The 15,010-nt window shown below is 45.8% G+C and overlaps 1 protein-coding gene across 2 annotated transcripts in view; it reads right to left on the bottom strand.

The window, feature by feature from the left end:
* RBPMS (RNA binding protein, mRNA processing factor) overlaps window positions 1-15,010 on the bottom strand; it is a 153,038-nt gene that overhangs the window by 68,402 nt on the left and 69,626 nt on the right. For both annotated transcript variants that reach the window (XM_036764657.1, XM_036764658.1), the window contains exons 2-4: window positions 14,896-14,973; window positions 13,108-13,146; window positions 12,376-12,438 (exon numbers count right to left, since the gene is read on the bottom strand). In XM_036764657.1, coding sequence (XP_036620552.1) covers window positions 12,376-12,438; window positions 13,108-13,146; window positions 14,896-14,973 — 180 coding nt within the window. The remainder of the gene's footprint in view (window positions 1-12,375; window positions 12,439-13,107; window positions 13,147-14,895; window positions 14,974-15,010) is intronic.

Here is a 15,010-nt window from a genome sequence, read left to right as displayed (position 1 = left end):
CAACACAAAAGCTTTCAGAGTGCAGAGAGGCTGGGCATTTTCTGGAAGGCACAGATTCATAGGTTCTAGAGCCTGAAGGGACCTGCTATCATACTCTAGTCCAACTCACTTTCAAGTTGAGGAAACTGAGGCCCAGAGGCTAAGTGGCTCAGCCAAAGCTGAACAATTGGGTATCCATCCCAGATCCATGGTTCCTTCCCTAGGGCAGGGCCTGGAGCTCAGCTCTTCAGCCCCACAGAGGAGCCTCAAGAGCCATGTCCTAGCTGAATGTTACTGGCATGGGTTCAAGCATCAAGTTGGTGACGTCCAGTTACTGCTCAGGAACTTAAGTCGAAAGTCAGCGTTTATAAACAGATTTAAGGGATAAACCCTAGATTGTGAGGATGATCTCATCTGGCAGGCCTTCTCTGCCAAAAGCCACAGCTGGAATCATGCTAACCGGTCCTCTTCGAGTCCTCAGGATCTTAGACCCCAAAGGATCTTGGGAGGAAAACAGACGGCAGTGATAAGGTCTGCATGGACCTGGCGTGCTCCAAGAGAGGCTGAAATGAGCCTTCTGGATTCTGGGGTTAGAGGGAAAAGTTGACCAAATCGGCGAGCTCGGCCTGTCGACAAGGTTAGAAGTGCTGAGCTGCAAAACTAAGCCAAAGCACTGGGGAGCCGGTCAGAGGCACTGGGAGGTCTGGGGTCTCTGCAGAGGCAAAGCAAGCCACCGTCAGCAGAATCAGCAGCAGGCTGGGTCCTCACCACCTTGCCCTGCCTCATGGTGACGTTCCAGGACCGAGCAGAGGTCCTGGCCATGCAGACGGAGGACCAGCTGTGCCACCACGGGGGGCTGGATGCAAGCAGGGGGTCTTAGCATCATGCAACCTTTAAAGGGTTACTAGCTCCTCCAAGGCATCTGTGTGTGACTGGGTAAATCCTGGCCCTTCTTCCGTTTTCTGTCACCTCCTCTGACCACTACGATCCTTTTTTGGACATTCAATGTCCCCAGGTTCTTCCTAGCTCTGACATCCTTAGAATTTGGGTCTCCCCTGAATCTGACATCCTCTATTCCAAGGTCCCTCCCAACTCGACATTCCATTGTTCTCACAGGCTAGGATTTCCGAGCTCAAGACAGAGCTGGGAGGGGTAGGAGGTTCACCGAGGGAAATGGGGCATGGACCCGAGTGAGAAGTGCCCTGGTCACCATGCCCTCCCCTGAGGGCTCTGCTCCAGGGCCGTGTTGTATCCAAGGCCTTTTGGATTCCTCAGCTACCTGTTTGTGACTCCCCCATTCCAGAATCACAGAACCCCAGGCCTGGAATGCACTTCAGAAGCCATCGAGTCTGATCCATATTTGAGTGCCCCTCCCAGAATCCTCAACCAGCTTCTGCTAGAGACCTGTGGGAGGTAGAGCCTGCTGCTGCCTACTCCTTGGGGCGAGCAGAGAGACTCTCCCTAACATTAAGCTTGGCTTCCTCTTCACAGCTTCCTCCGACTTTTTGTTCTCTCTCTCTCCCTCCCTCCCTCTCTTCTCTTTCCCTCCTCCCTCTCCCTCTCTCCCTCTCCCTCTCTCTCCGTCCTTCCCTCCTCTCTCTCTCTCTCTCTCTCTCTCTCTCTCTCTCCCCCCCCCCGCCCCCACCCTCCTCTCCCTCTGCCCCCCTGTCTCTTTCTCCTTCTTGCCTTTCCTCCCTCCTCCCCTCCCTCTCTCGCTCCTTCCCTCTGTCTCTCTCTCCCTTCCACCTCTCTCTCCTTGCTTCATCCTTCCTCCTGTCTGTCTGTCTCTCCTTGTCTGTCTCTTCCTCTTTGCCATCTCTCCCTGTCTCCTCCTCTCCATGTATCTCTCTCTACTAAAGCAGCCTGTCTTCCATCTCCCTCCTCCCCCCAATCCCACATCCCTCAGAACCTGAGAAAAGCCCCTTCTCACACATGTCTTGCGTCACACACACTGGGGCATGAAAAACCACACTGGCCTGCACCCGGGGCGGGCGGGGGGGGGGGGGGAAGAGGGGGTGTTGGCTTTAGCACCGGAGGTGTGGCCGCTATCTACATCCCTGAGGAGGGAGGGGCTGGATTCTTGCCAAAGGCCCAAGTCCAAGAAGATTGTCCAGGAGCTTGGGGATGTGGGGGAACAGAGCTCAGGACTGACTGTTCCCCCAGCTGACAGGTCAGCAGAAAAATCCATTAATATGGCTCCAAAGTCCTTTATCCAAGGCCCGCTGGCCTGGAGGTGGTGGGGATTCCAGATTAAGGGATGGTCACAAGAGCCCAGTTGGAGAGCTGGAAGATTCAGAGGCCAACCTCAGCTCAGCCTGGATCTCCTTAACCAAGGTCCTCGGCCCACCCAAATGGTGGCCTCAGTTTCCTCATTCGTTAAATGGGAGATGGGTTAGAAGACCCCAACAGCCTATGGCCCAAACCCCGCCCTCAAACTGCCTTCCAGTCTAATGAAGGAGAAAAAGGCCACACGAGCTCAGACAAGAATGAGCCCACACCCAGAAGGCCTGCCAGAGCCCTCCATCTACACTGGCTTCAGCATAACCCAACGCTGCCCAGGGGAAGCCAAACGGACTGGGAGAAACATGCTGGACGTGAGAGAAATGAGAATACGAGAAATGACGATGGGTGAATGGCTCCATAAAGCACCTCCTTTCTATAATCTCCTTTTAGAGGGTTAAACTCAGGGTAGAATGGGTTAAGTGACTTGCCCAGGGTCTTGGAGCTACTAAGTGTCTGAGGCAGGATTCGAATTCAGGTCTTTCTAGCTCCAGGCCAAGCACTACTATAAAACCTCATTCAATATCACCTACCTTTCAGGGTAGTACATGATTTCACATGAGACGATATTTGTTAAGTGCTTAGTGAAACGCCTGGCATACAGCTGGCGCTTAATAAATGTTGTCTCCCATCCTTGCTCCCCATTATTATCTCATAGAAAAAGTAAGCCAAATGCAAGTCCCAGACCATAGCACCTCTATGGGAAGGAGCCTCAGAAGCCAAGCTTGGCCCGAACACAACAAGAGACCCCATCTACAAGCATCCTTAATGGGTGGTCCCCCCCATTCTGGCTCAATGACCTTCAGCAGCTAATGGGAAAGGCAGCACCTTTGGACAGCTCTACCATGAATGCACCAACACATAAGAATGAGGGGGAGGACCAAGTGCTGCTGCCTGACCTGACCCACCCCCCATGCCGCAAGGTCATGGAGCGCCATCACGGTTCTGATTCCTGGCGCATGGCTTTGCTAGCATCAGGCTGACTTGCAATAGAGGTGCTTCTGCTCTTCCCCCATTTGGATAGAATTCTTCCCCACAGTGGGAAACAGGAAGGTTTTTACTGGATTTTACAACAAAGAGGGGTTACCTGAAAGGCTTCTCACTTGCTGGTCAGAAAGAGGGAAGAAGACTGAAGAAGGGGCAGTACATCCATCAAAGACGGCCAGAAGGGCCAGGACTGGGCCACACCCAAGCATCTGGGGGTGGAGTCCAGGCTGGCTAAGTGATAGACGGAACAGTCAAAGGAGAAAGTGTGGGACAAGCACAGTCCCATGCTCAGCCTGTGACCCTAGGCCAGCTGTCACGGCCAAGGTGGACCAAGCCAAGGAGTGTGGATAGGTCAGTCAAGGCCAGCATCCGGGTCAAGCAGGGACACGGTGACGACGACTGCCACCTCAGGCTCTGACATCTCAGTCCTCACACCCACATGGTATCCAAAGGCCCCCTTGGAGATCAGTCCTCTAAGTGCATCGACATTTCAAATCACATTAGAAATAAGATTCACCACATTGATATGGCACTTTAAGATCTGAATGACCCTCTAGGGCAGGCCCTCCTCACCAGGACTACTGCAATAGCTGCTTGGGGCAGGGTCTGCCTACCTTGGTCTCCCCCCGCCCCCTCCAGCCCATCCTCCATTTAAGCACCAAAGCGATTTTCTTAAAGCCCCAGTCCAGTCATGTCACCCCCCATTCAATAAACTCCCCTGGCTCCCCATGGCCTCCAGGATCAAGTGTGGAATGCTGTTTGGCATTCAAGGCTCTTCCTAACCCACTGCCCTCCCACCTTTTCCAGTCTTCTCATACCTCACTCCCCAACTCATACTTTTGGATCCAGTGACTCTAGCCTCCTGGCCTTGCTGACCGGCTCCCCACCCCTGGGGCAGAGATGCCACCCAACTCCAGCAAGCCCTTTCTCTCCTCTTCCTTCCTCTGGTCTTGGGTCATTCCCCAAGCTCCAGAGCCACCTGCAGACCTTCACAGAGCACCATCTAAAACTTCCAGTGAAACAGAATCACCAGGAGGCAGAGAGCCCAGGTTCAAATCCTGCCCCTGGCACTTACAGACCGTGTGACCCTGGGCAAGTCACCAAACAACTCTGGACCTGAGTTTTCTTATCTGTCATCAAGAGGGTTGGACTGGGAGCCAAGATGGCCACATGAAAACAGCGTCTTACCAGAGTTCTCTCACACAAGCTCTGTCAGATACCTACAAAAAAAGTGAATCTGAGAAGATTTGAGAGAGTTAGAAGTTGCTAGCAGTCTGAGTGGGGCAAATTTCCAAGCCAGGAGAGTCCAAAAGGTCGACAGGATAGATCTGTAGGCTGGGAGAGAGCTTGGCGTTCGGAGCTGCACCAGACAGCACCAAAGCAGAAGCAGTTGCAAAAACCAGCCAGCAATCCAGGCTGGGAGAAAGCTGGGCAGCCGAAACGAGTGGAGATCCCCAGGCCTCCCAACACAGGACTGGAGTCTGTCAAAGTGACGAGAGGCAGCAGCGCAACGCCTCTGGCTGTGAGATATCAACTCCTGAGGCTTGCAGCCCAAAGGTTAGAAACACATCCTCTTGAACTTCCAGGAGACATGATGCCCAGGTAAATGGCTCTGATCCTGGCCCCCACCCCCACGACCCAGAGAATTCCTCAGGAAAAACCCTGGAATAGAGGAGACAGAAGTGGGGCTTCAGTACCCCAGCAGTGGGAGTTCCTGAGTCCCAGAGGGGCAGAGCCAGCAGGAGCCCAGAGTACACTTGCACCCCCAGGGGAAGTGGCAGACAACAGCACAGACAACAAACAGCTGAGACCATTGCTGAAGAGCAACAGTGCTGGAGAGCAGCACCAGGGGAAGAGGAGACTTCAGGCAGCCAGACCCATCCCCCACACCTCAGGAAACTGAAGGCTATAATATACAAAGCCAGTAACTAGACTCACAATCCCCAGAATAAGAAACCTGGGACAGAGAGCCCTGAGCCCCAATAGCGGAAATTCACTGTAAAGCCAGGAAAAGGCTAACCAACATGAAGAAGAACACAAAAAAAACCGAGGACCATTGATTCTTTTTATGGAGACAGGCATGATCAAAATACCAATTTGGAAGAGGATAGCAATGACACTATACCCACATTTGATACCTCAAAAGGGAATGTGAACTGGTCTCAAGCCCAGAAAGCATTACTGGAAGAGTTAAAGGAGGATTTTAAAAACCAAATTAGGGAGGTAAAAGAAAAAAAATGGAAAAAATGAAAAAAAAAAAACCACTGATGAAATCAAGTCCTTAAAGAATAAGACTGGCAAAATGGCTACAAAGATTCAGAACCTAAATAGAGAAAATGACACCCTGAGAGGTAAAATCAACCAATTGGAAAAGGAGACTCAAAAGCAAAATGAAGACAGCAACTCATTAAAAATTAGAACTGAGCAAGTGGAAGCTAATGACTCTATGAGGCATCAAGAAGTAGTAAAACAAAATGTAAAGAATGAAAAAATAGGAAGAAAATGTGAAATATCTGATTGGAAAAACAACTGACATGGAAAATAGATCCAGGAGAGATAATCTAAGAATTATTGGTCTACAGGAAATCCACGATGAAAAAAAGAGCCTTGACAGTATCTTAGAAGAAATTATCAAAGATAACTGCCTAGAACCAGAGGTTAAAAGTCATTGAAAGAATCCACCGATCACCCCCTTAAAGAGATCCCAAATTGAAAACACCAAGAAATATTATAGACAAATTTCAGAATTACAAAGTCAAGGAGAATATACTGTAAGCAGCCAAAAAGAAACAATTCAAATATCGTGGAACTATAGTCAGGATCACACAGGATCTTTCAGCTTCTACATTAAATGACAGGAGAAATTGGAATATGATATTCCAAAGGGCAAAGGAGCTTAGACTACAACCAAGGATCAACTACCCAGCAAAACTGAGCATAACTTTTCAGGCAAGGAGATGGACATTCAATGAAATAAGGAAATTCCAGACCTTCATGATGAAAAGACCAGAACTCAATGGAAAATTTGATCTCCAAATACAAAACTCAAGAGAGACATAAAAAGGTAACCAGGGGGAAAATCCCCCACAAACCTTGTTAATCAATAAGGGCAAATTATTTGCATCTTTATATAGAATTATATCATCTTATGTATGTTATATATATGTGTGTATATATATGTATACATCAGTCTTGAGAACAGTACAGTTATTATGACAATTGAAAGGGACACACATAGACTGTGATGTCTGTGTAAAATAACTGATATAATGATAAAAATATAATTAAGAGATACAAAGGGATGATTCTGGGAGAAGACGTAAGGAGGTAGTAGAAAAGGGTAAATTATATCACATGAGGAGGCACAAAAACATATTATAGTAGAGGGAAAGAAGAGAGGGAGAAGAGCGGTATTTGAGCTTTACTGTCATCGGATCTGGTTCAAGAAGGGAATAACATACCCTGATAAGTACAGAAATTGAACTTATCCTACAGGCTAGGAGGGGAAAGGGGGAAAAAATGAAGGGGGTGGTCAGAAGGGAGGGAAGAAGTAGCAAGTGGAAAACGGTAAGATAAGGGAGGGCAATGAAAAGGGAGGGTAAACTGAGGAAGGTGGCGATCAAAAGCAAAACTTTGTTGAGAAGTGGAAGGGGAAAGGGAGAAATAAAAGCATAATCACGGGGCAAACACATCATAACTGTGAATGTGAATGGGATGAACTCTCCTATAAAACGGAAGCGGATAGCAGAATGTATTAAAAACCATAATCCTACAATATGCTGTTTACAAAAAACACATTTGAAACAGGGGGATACACACAGAGTAAAGGTAAAAGGCTGGAGTAAAATATATTGTGCTTCAGCTAAAGTAAAAAAAGCAGGTGTAGCAATCCTAATCTCAGACAAAGCAAAAGTAAAGATAGATTTAATTAAAAGAGATAAGGAAGGACACTACATCCTGCTAAAAGGCACCATAAACAATGAAGCATATCATTGTTAAACATATATGCACCAAGTGGTATGGCATGCAAATTCTTAGAGGTGAGGTTAAGGGAGTTACAGGAAGAAACAGACAGCAAAACTATAATAATGGGAGACCTCAACCCACCCCCCTCTGAACTTGATAAATCTAACTTCAAAATAAATAAGAAAGAAGTTAAGGAGGTGAACAGAATTTTAGAAAAGGCAGATATGATAGAGCTCTGGAGAAAACTGAATGGAGATAAGCGGTACATGGCACATACTCAAAAACTGACCATGAACTAGGGCATTAAAAACTTCAAAATCCAGTGCAGAAAGGCAGAAGAAGTCAAAGCACACTTTTCAGATCACGATGCAATAAAAATTATTTGTAATAAAGAACCATGGAAAAATAAGCTAAAAATTAAGTGGAAACTAAACAATTCTAAAGAACGAGTGGGCCAAAGAACAAATCAAAGAAACAATTAACTTCATTCAAGAGAATGACAATAATGAGACAACATACCAAAACTTATGGGATGCAGCAAAAGCAGTTCTTAGGGGAAGTTTTATATCTCCAAATGCTTACATGAATAAAATAAAGAAAAAGGAGATCAATGAATTGGGCATGCAACTGAAAAAGCTAGAAAAAGAACAAATTGAAAATCCCCAATTAGACACCAAATTAGAAATACTGGAAATCAAAGCAGAGATTAATAAAATTGAAACCAAGAAAACTACTGAATTAATAAATAAAAAAGAGCTGGTTTTATGAAAAAACCAATAAATTTGAAAAAACTTTGGTCGATTTGATTAAAAAAAATAAAGAAGAAAATCAAATTACCAGTATCAAAAATGAAAAGGGTGAATTCACCTCTAATGAAGAGGAAATCAAAACAATAATCAGGAATTATTTTGTCCAATTGTATGCCCATAAATTTGACAACCTTAGGGATACGGATGAATATGTACAAAAATATAAATTGCCCAGCTTAACAGAAGAGGAAGTAAAAATTCTAAACAACCCCATCTCAGAAAAAGAAATTAAGGAAGCCATCAATGAACTCCCTAGGAAAAAATCTCCAGGGCCAGATGGTTTTACATGTGAATTTTATCAAACATTTAAAGAACAACTAATTCCTATACTTTATACACTATTTGGGAAAATAGGTGAAGAAGGAGTCCTACCAAATTCTTTTTATGACACAAATATGGTACTAATACCCAAACCAGGAAGAGTCAAAACAGAGAAAGAAAATTATAGACCAATTTCCCTAATGAATATTGATGCAAAAATTTTAAATAAAATATTAGCAAAAAGACTGCAGCAACTTACCATGAGAATAATACACTACGACCAGGTAGGATTCATTCCAGGAATGCAAGGCTGGTTCAATATTAGGAAAACCATTAGCACAATTGATCATATCAACAACAAAACTAGCAGAAACCATATGATCATCTCAATAGATGCAGAAAAAGCCTTTGACAAAATACAACACCCATTCCTATGAAAAACACTAGAAAGCACAGGAATAAATGGAACCTTCCTGAAAATTATAAATAGCATCTACCTAAAACCATCAACAAGCATTATTTGTAATGGGGATAAGCTAGATGCATTCCCAATAAGATCAAGGGTGAAACAAGGATGTCCATTATCACCCCTACTATTCAATTTGGTACTAGAAATGTTAGCTGTAGCAATAAGAGAAGAAAAAGAAATTGAAGGAATTAGATTAGGAAAAGAAGAAACTAAATTATCACTTTTTGCAGATGATATGATGATTTAGTTAGAGAATCCTAAAGAATCAAAACTACTTTAAATAATAAACAACTTTAGCAAAGTTGCAGGATATAAAATAAACCCACATAAATCCTTGGCATTCCTATACATCACAAACAAAGCTCAACAGTAAGAGATAGAAAGAGAAATTCCATTCAGAGTTACTGTAGACGCTATAAAATATCTGGGGGTCTATCTGCCAAGACAAACCCAGGGCCTATATGAACATAATTATGAAACACTTTTCACACGAATAAAATCAGATCTGAACAAATGGAAAAATATCAGTTGCTCATGGTTAGGCTGAGCTAATATAATAAAAACAACAATTTTACCTAAACAAATCTATCTATTCAGTGCCATACCAATCGAACTACCAAAAAATTATTTTATAGAGCTTGATTAAATAATAACAAAATTCATCTGGAAGAACAAGAGGTCTAGAATATGTAGGGTATTAATGAAAAGAAATGCTACGGAAGGTGGCCTAGCCATACCAGATATTAAACTGTACTATAGAGCAGCAGTCATCAAAACTACCTGGTCCTGGCTAAGAAACAGAGTCATGGATCAGTGGTATATGATAACACACAAGATGCAGAGAAGTCAACGACTATAGCAATCTACTCTTTGACAAACCCAAAGAATCCAGCTTCTGAGCTAAGAATTCACTATTTCACAAAAACTGCTGGGAAAATTGGAAAATGGTAGGGCAGAAACTGGGCATAGACCAATATCTTACACCACATACCAAAATAAAGTCAAAATGGGTTCATGATTTAGGAATAAAGGCTGATACTATAAGCAATTTGGGAGAGCAAGGAATAGTTTACTTATCAGATTTATGGAAAACAAAAGAATTCATGACACAAGAGATAGACAGCATTTACAAAATGCAGAATGGATAATTTTGATTATGTTAAATTGAAATGTTTTGTATAAAAAGGCCAATGCAACAAAGATTAGGAGGGAAGCAGAAAATTGGGAGAAAATCTTTACAACCAGCATCTCTGATAAAGGCCTCATCTTTAAAATATACAGGGAACTGAGCCAAATTCATAGGAATACAAGTCATTCCCCAATTGAGAAATGGTCAAAGACATGAACAGGCAGTTTTCAGAGGAAGAAACTAAAGATATATATAGGTATATGAAAAAATGCTCTAAATCACTACTGATTAAAGAAATGCAGATCAACTCTTAGGTGCCATATCTCTCCTGTCAGATTGGCTAAAATGACAAAACAGGAAAATGATAAATACTGAAAAGGATGTGGGAAAATTGGAACATTGCTTCATTTCTGGTGGAGTTGTGAACTCATCCAACCATTCTGGAGAGCAGTTTGGCACTATGCCCAAAGGGCTATAAAAATGTTCATACCCTTTGACCCAGCAATACCACTTCTAGGGCTGTATCCCAAAGAGATCACACAAGTGGGAAAACAACCCATATGTACAAAAATAGTTATAGTGGCTCTTTTTGTAGTAGCAAAGAATTGGAAATGAAGGGGATGCCCATCAACTGGGGAATGGCTGAACAAGTTGTGGTATATGAAGGTAATGGAATACTATTGTGCCATAAGAAATGGGGATGATACGGACTTCATAACAACCTGGAAAAACCTACACAACATAATGCTGAGTGAGCGGAGCAGAACCAGGAGAACATTATACACAACCACAGATACAAGGATTCTGTGACGACTAACCCTGATAGGCTTTGCTCTTCTCAGCAATACAAGGTACAAAGACAGCTCCAAAGGACTCACAATGGAGAATACTATCCACATCCAGAGAAAGAACTATGGAGTCTGAATGCAGACTGAGGCACACTTTATGCTTGCCTTTTTTTCCCTTTGTTTTTTTTTTTGTCTTTTGTTTTTGTTTTTTGGGGTTTTGTTTTTGGTTCTGCTTCTTTTTTCTCCTGATTCATTCCACTGGTCATAATTCTTCTTTACAACTTGACTAGTGTGTAAATAAATTCAATTCAAAATTACATGCAGAAGATATATCGGATTCCATGCCTTCTTGGGCGGGGGGAGAAAATCTGGAACTCAAAATTATGTATAACCAAGTGTTGTAAACTAAAAATAAAAAATCTTAAAGCTTGAAAGAAAAGAGGGTTGGATCATCTGCATGATGTCTCCCTCATCTGTCAGATTATAAGCTCTGTGAGGACAGGGACCATCTTCTGCCTCTTTTTGTATCCCCAGCACTCGGCACATAGTAGGTGCTTAATAAATGTTTAGGGACTAATTGGCTAGATAGCCTTGAAAGGTTCTTTCATGCTCTAGACCAAGGATTCCGTGATCTCCCGGCTCTCAGCAGCGATGGAATCAAGGGTAAGTAAATTAACTTTAAATCTGAGTTTCCTAATTACATATTAGAGTGATAGTATCTTTCTGAGGCATCAACCAACCAAGCAGTATGGATTAAGCGCCTACTATGTGCTGGGTCACTGCCTGTAGGGACAGACAGCTTTCCACTGCAGAGCAACCTTCCGGGTCAAAGGGCCTCGGGATATTGGGGGAAGGGGAGGGGAGGGCAGGAAACAGGAGAAGCCCAGAGACCCTGGCAGAGTTCTGCCTGGAACCCAAGGTCATCCCTCTCCTGAGTCTGTCTGCTGTTCATAACAACTGGCCTGAGTCAACGAGGGCTGAGCAATGTCCAGTATACTCTGCTTCCAAAGGCAGGGAAGGGGGCACTATTGTGAAGGCGAGGGGAGATCTTGATGCCCAACTGGGGAAAGTTCAGTTCCAAAAATCCACTTCTTTGGAAAGGACTCTAAGTCATCATCCTGCCTGACCCTCTGAATTTTACAGATGAGGAAAACTTAAGCCCAAAAAGGGCCCCAAAGCCTCACTGGGCCTCAGGTCATTTCTGTGCAGTGGAAGAAATCCTGAGCCTGGGATGGAAAATTCCCTGAACGGAAGAAAAATTCTTGGCTGGATCATAAGTCTGAGGACAGACCCATGAGCATCTTTCTCTTTATGTCTCTGCCCTAATGAGACCCGTTCCATTCATTCAACCAACATTTATACAGCACCTAATGTTTACAAAAGCCCTGTGCTCAGGATAATGGCAAGAATACATTAACCTAAGGCCATAAGGTCCCTGCCCTCATGAAGCTGAAGGTCCTTCTGAGCTTGCCAGAGAACATTACCAAAATTCAAAATGGCGCCCAATCATCAACTTCAGGTGGTGGAGACGCGGAGTCCTGTTAGACCCAAATGGGCCTGAGCAGATGAGAACCCAGAAAGGCCCTCCTGACCCTCAGGAGGAAGATGATGCAGCTGCGTGATCTGGGCTCTCTCCCTTTCCTCCCCGACCGGGCCATTGCCCTGTCCCTACCAAAGCCTCAACGGCGCCATCTGTCTGGTACTTACATTGAGAGCATTCTTGGCAGCTTCCGCTTCTGATCGACTATCAAAGCTGACGAAGCCTACGGGCTGAGAAAAAGAACAAGAAAGGGCAGGGTCAGAGCTGGCAGGAGCCAGGGTGGGGGCGGGGTACAGGGGAGGGGATGGAAGGGGCTTCTGAGGAAGCACTGCCATCCACAGGGTGTCCCTGGGCAGGATGTACTTCCTTCACTGGGATAAGTTTCTCATTTAATTAAAAAACAAAACAAAACTGATTTTATACATTTTCATTCCTTCCCAATGATCCGCCCCACCTCCTTCCAAAAAGACCCTCCCCTGCAACAAAGAAATACAGGTAAGCAAAGAAAAAGGCTTGGCCACAAGTCAGGACCCAGAGGATGGGAGGGATGCCTCCATTAATCCTCTCAAGTCACACTTAGTCATTCAGTCCAGTGAGTGCTTGGCCAAGTCACTGAAGCTGTTTCCTTCTCTATAAAACAAAAAGATAGGACTACATGAGGATCTGCGGCTCTCCAGCTGTAAAGGAAACAGCAGTGATTCCAAGCCCATGTTTCTAATGGCTGCTAACGTAGGAACCACTCACTACGCACAGGATGAGCACACAGGGGTGACTCAGCATCTCTCCCTTAAGGAGGGGGCTGTTGCGTGCTAGGACAACTCAAGAATGAGCTAGCCCCTCCCCCAGCCTCCTGCATGGGCTGTTGCTGTCTCACCCCGGCCCCAGGTGGGGGCTCTCACCTGCTTCGATGTCAGCTTTATTAGGGAACCTTCATAGCCCTGAAAAAAGAGGAGGAGAAGGTGTCAAATCAGTGGCAGACAACAGCAGGACACAGAAGCCGTTGGCAGCTGCAGACACGTACCCGGAACACAAACGTTCCATGGATGAGCTGGCTGTCCAGCCCTTCACTGACAGAACAGGAAACTGAGGCAGGGAGGGCTGGGCAGTGGAGAAGCCCCAACTCAAAGCCAGGCGTCCTGAGCCGCCACCAGGCCAGGTCCCTTCCCCAATCTGCCCAGTCAGAAGAGACCGTCCTTCCTTCAATCTCCCAAAGCCCCCAGGAACATCTGCAGAGGGCCCCAAGCTTAGGGGGACATTTTTCCTTATTTTTTTTTTAAACAAAAAACCTTCTAAAATAACTTTTTTATTATGAATTAATTTGACGGTCACTGACAAAACTGAACATCCCCAGATACAAAGAACAAGAAAGAGGCCTGCATCTGACCAGCTTCTGGTGATTCTGTTACAGGGGATGGCTCTCTGTGGAGGGGAGGGTGGAAGGACTCATAGACATCTCATGCTGGAAGGGACCTCAGACACCCTCTAGTCCAAAACATTCATTTTATAGATAGGGAAACTGAGGCCTAGAAAGCTAAGTGTCTTGGTAGGATGATAGATTTAGCACTGGAAGGGACCTCGGAAGTCTTGCTCAGAGCAGCAGAGGGGCCTTCAAGAGACTTCCCTGGATGCAGAGGAAGCCGGGACAGCAGCTAGGGGGCCAGGGTCAGCAGGGGTGGTGGGTCCAGCTCTGCCTCTGCCACTTCCTGCCAAGACCAAGAAAAAACAGCTGCCCCCTGCAGTGGGGGAGGGAGTCTCCACACTAGAACTGCCCCATGCCATGAATGCCCCTGGAGGCCTCTCTCCTACACCCAATAAGAAAATGTGTCCCCTCAGGAATCAGAGCCCTAGGCCCCGCCCCTCCAGCAGTTACCCAGGCCAAGCCCAAAGACCCCCACCTAGGAGGAAGTCATTGACACCAAGCCCAAGGTTATTCTTACCAAACACTGGCAAGAAAGCAGCCAGACCTGCTCTGCTATGAGGGCATCTCCTGCCCCTCCCCCTCCCTGTGGCTAGCCAACCTCTCTCTCTCTCTCTCTCTCTCAATCCCTGGGATATCAGGTTCCCACCTATCTTAAATAATATTGGAGGTGCCAATCTCACCCCCCACCAACCACAGCCCCGCCTAAAATCAGGGTCCAACCCAGCTCTGCCTCCTCCTCCTCATTCTCTCAGCCTCGAGCATCCCCCAGCTCCGACCCATCCAGAGCCCAGCTCAATGATCTCTGGTGGCTCCCTGTACCCTCTGTCTCCAGCCTGCTTTTTCAGGCTTATTACACACGGCTCCCTTCACAAACTCAACAGTCCAGATAAACTGGACTTCATGCCAGCGTCTCATCTCCAGGCCTTTGCCTAGAATGTTGTCCTCGACCCCTTGGGGAGGGCCTGGTCTCCTTTAAAGTTTGGGGTGATGAAATCTTTCTCAGCACCCCTCCCCCTTGCCTCCCTCTATACTCTGTATTACCACAGGTACGTGTCTGCGCTGGCAGGCTGGAAGCCTCCTGAAGCAGCGAATTCTGTACTTCTCTGTCCATCTCTAGCACCAAGCACAGGGGCTGGTACACAGCAGGTGCTTGATAAACCTTGGGTGAGGCGTCAGAACTGGCGGGTCAACCTTGGGAGAGTCTCACTACAAGGGCAGTCCAGAAAGCAATGGAATGCCGAGTCTGAAGCAGACATCTCATGCATACCTTAAATGGTCTGAAGAGCAGATAAAGCTCCCGAGGCTTGATGTCCAGAGGGAGGCCACTGACAAAGAGGGTCCGGACCTGGGGGAGAAAAGAGAGGTCATCAAGGTGAGGCTGA

Source organism: Trichosurus vulpecula, chromosome 6 (assembly GCF_011100635.1).
Source record: "Trichosurus vulpecula isolate mTriVul1 chromosome 6, mTriVul1.pri, whole genome shotgun sequence".
Taxonomy (NCBI): Eukaryota; Metazoa; Chordata; class Mammalia; order Diprotodontia; family Phalangeridae; genus Trichosurus; species Trichosurus vulpecula.
Note: the sequence above shows the minus strand (reverse complement) of the source record. Positions and strands in the feature narration are given on the sequence as shown.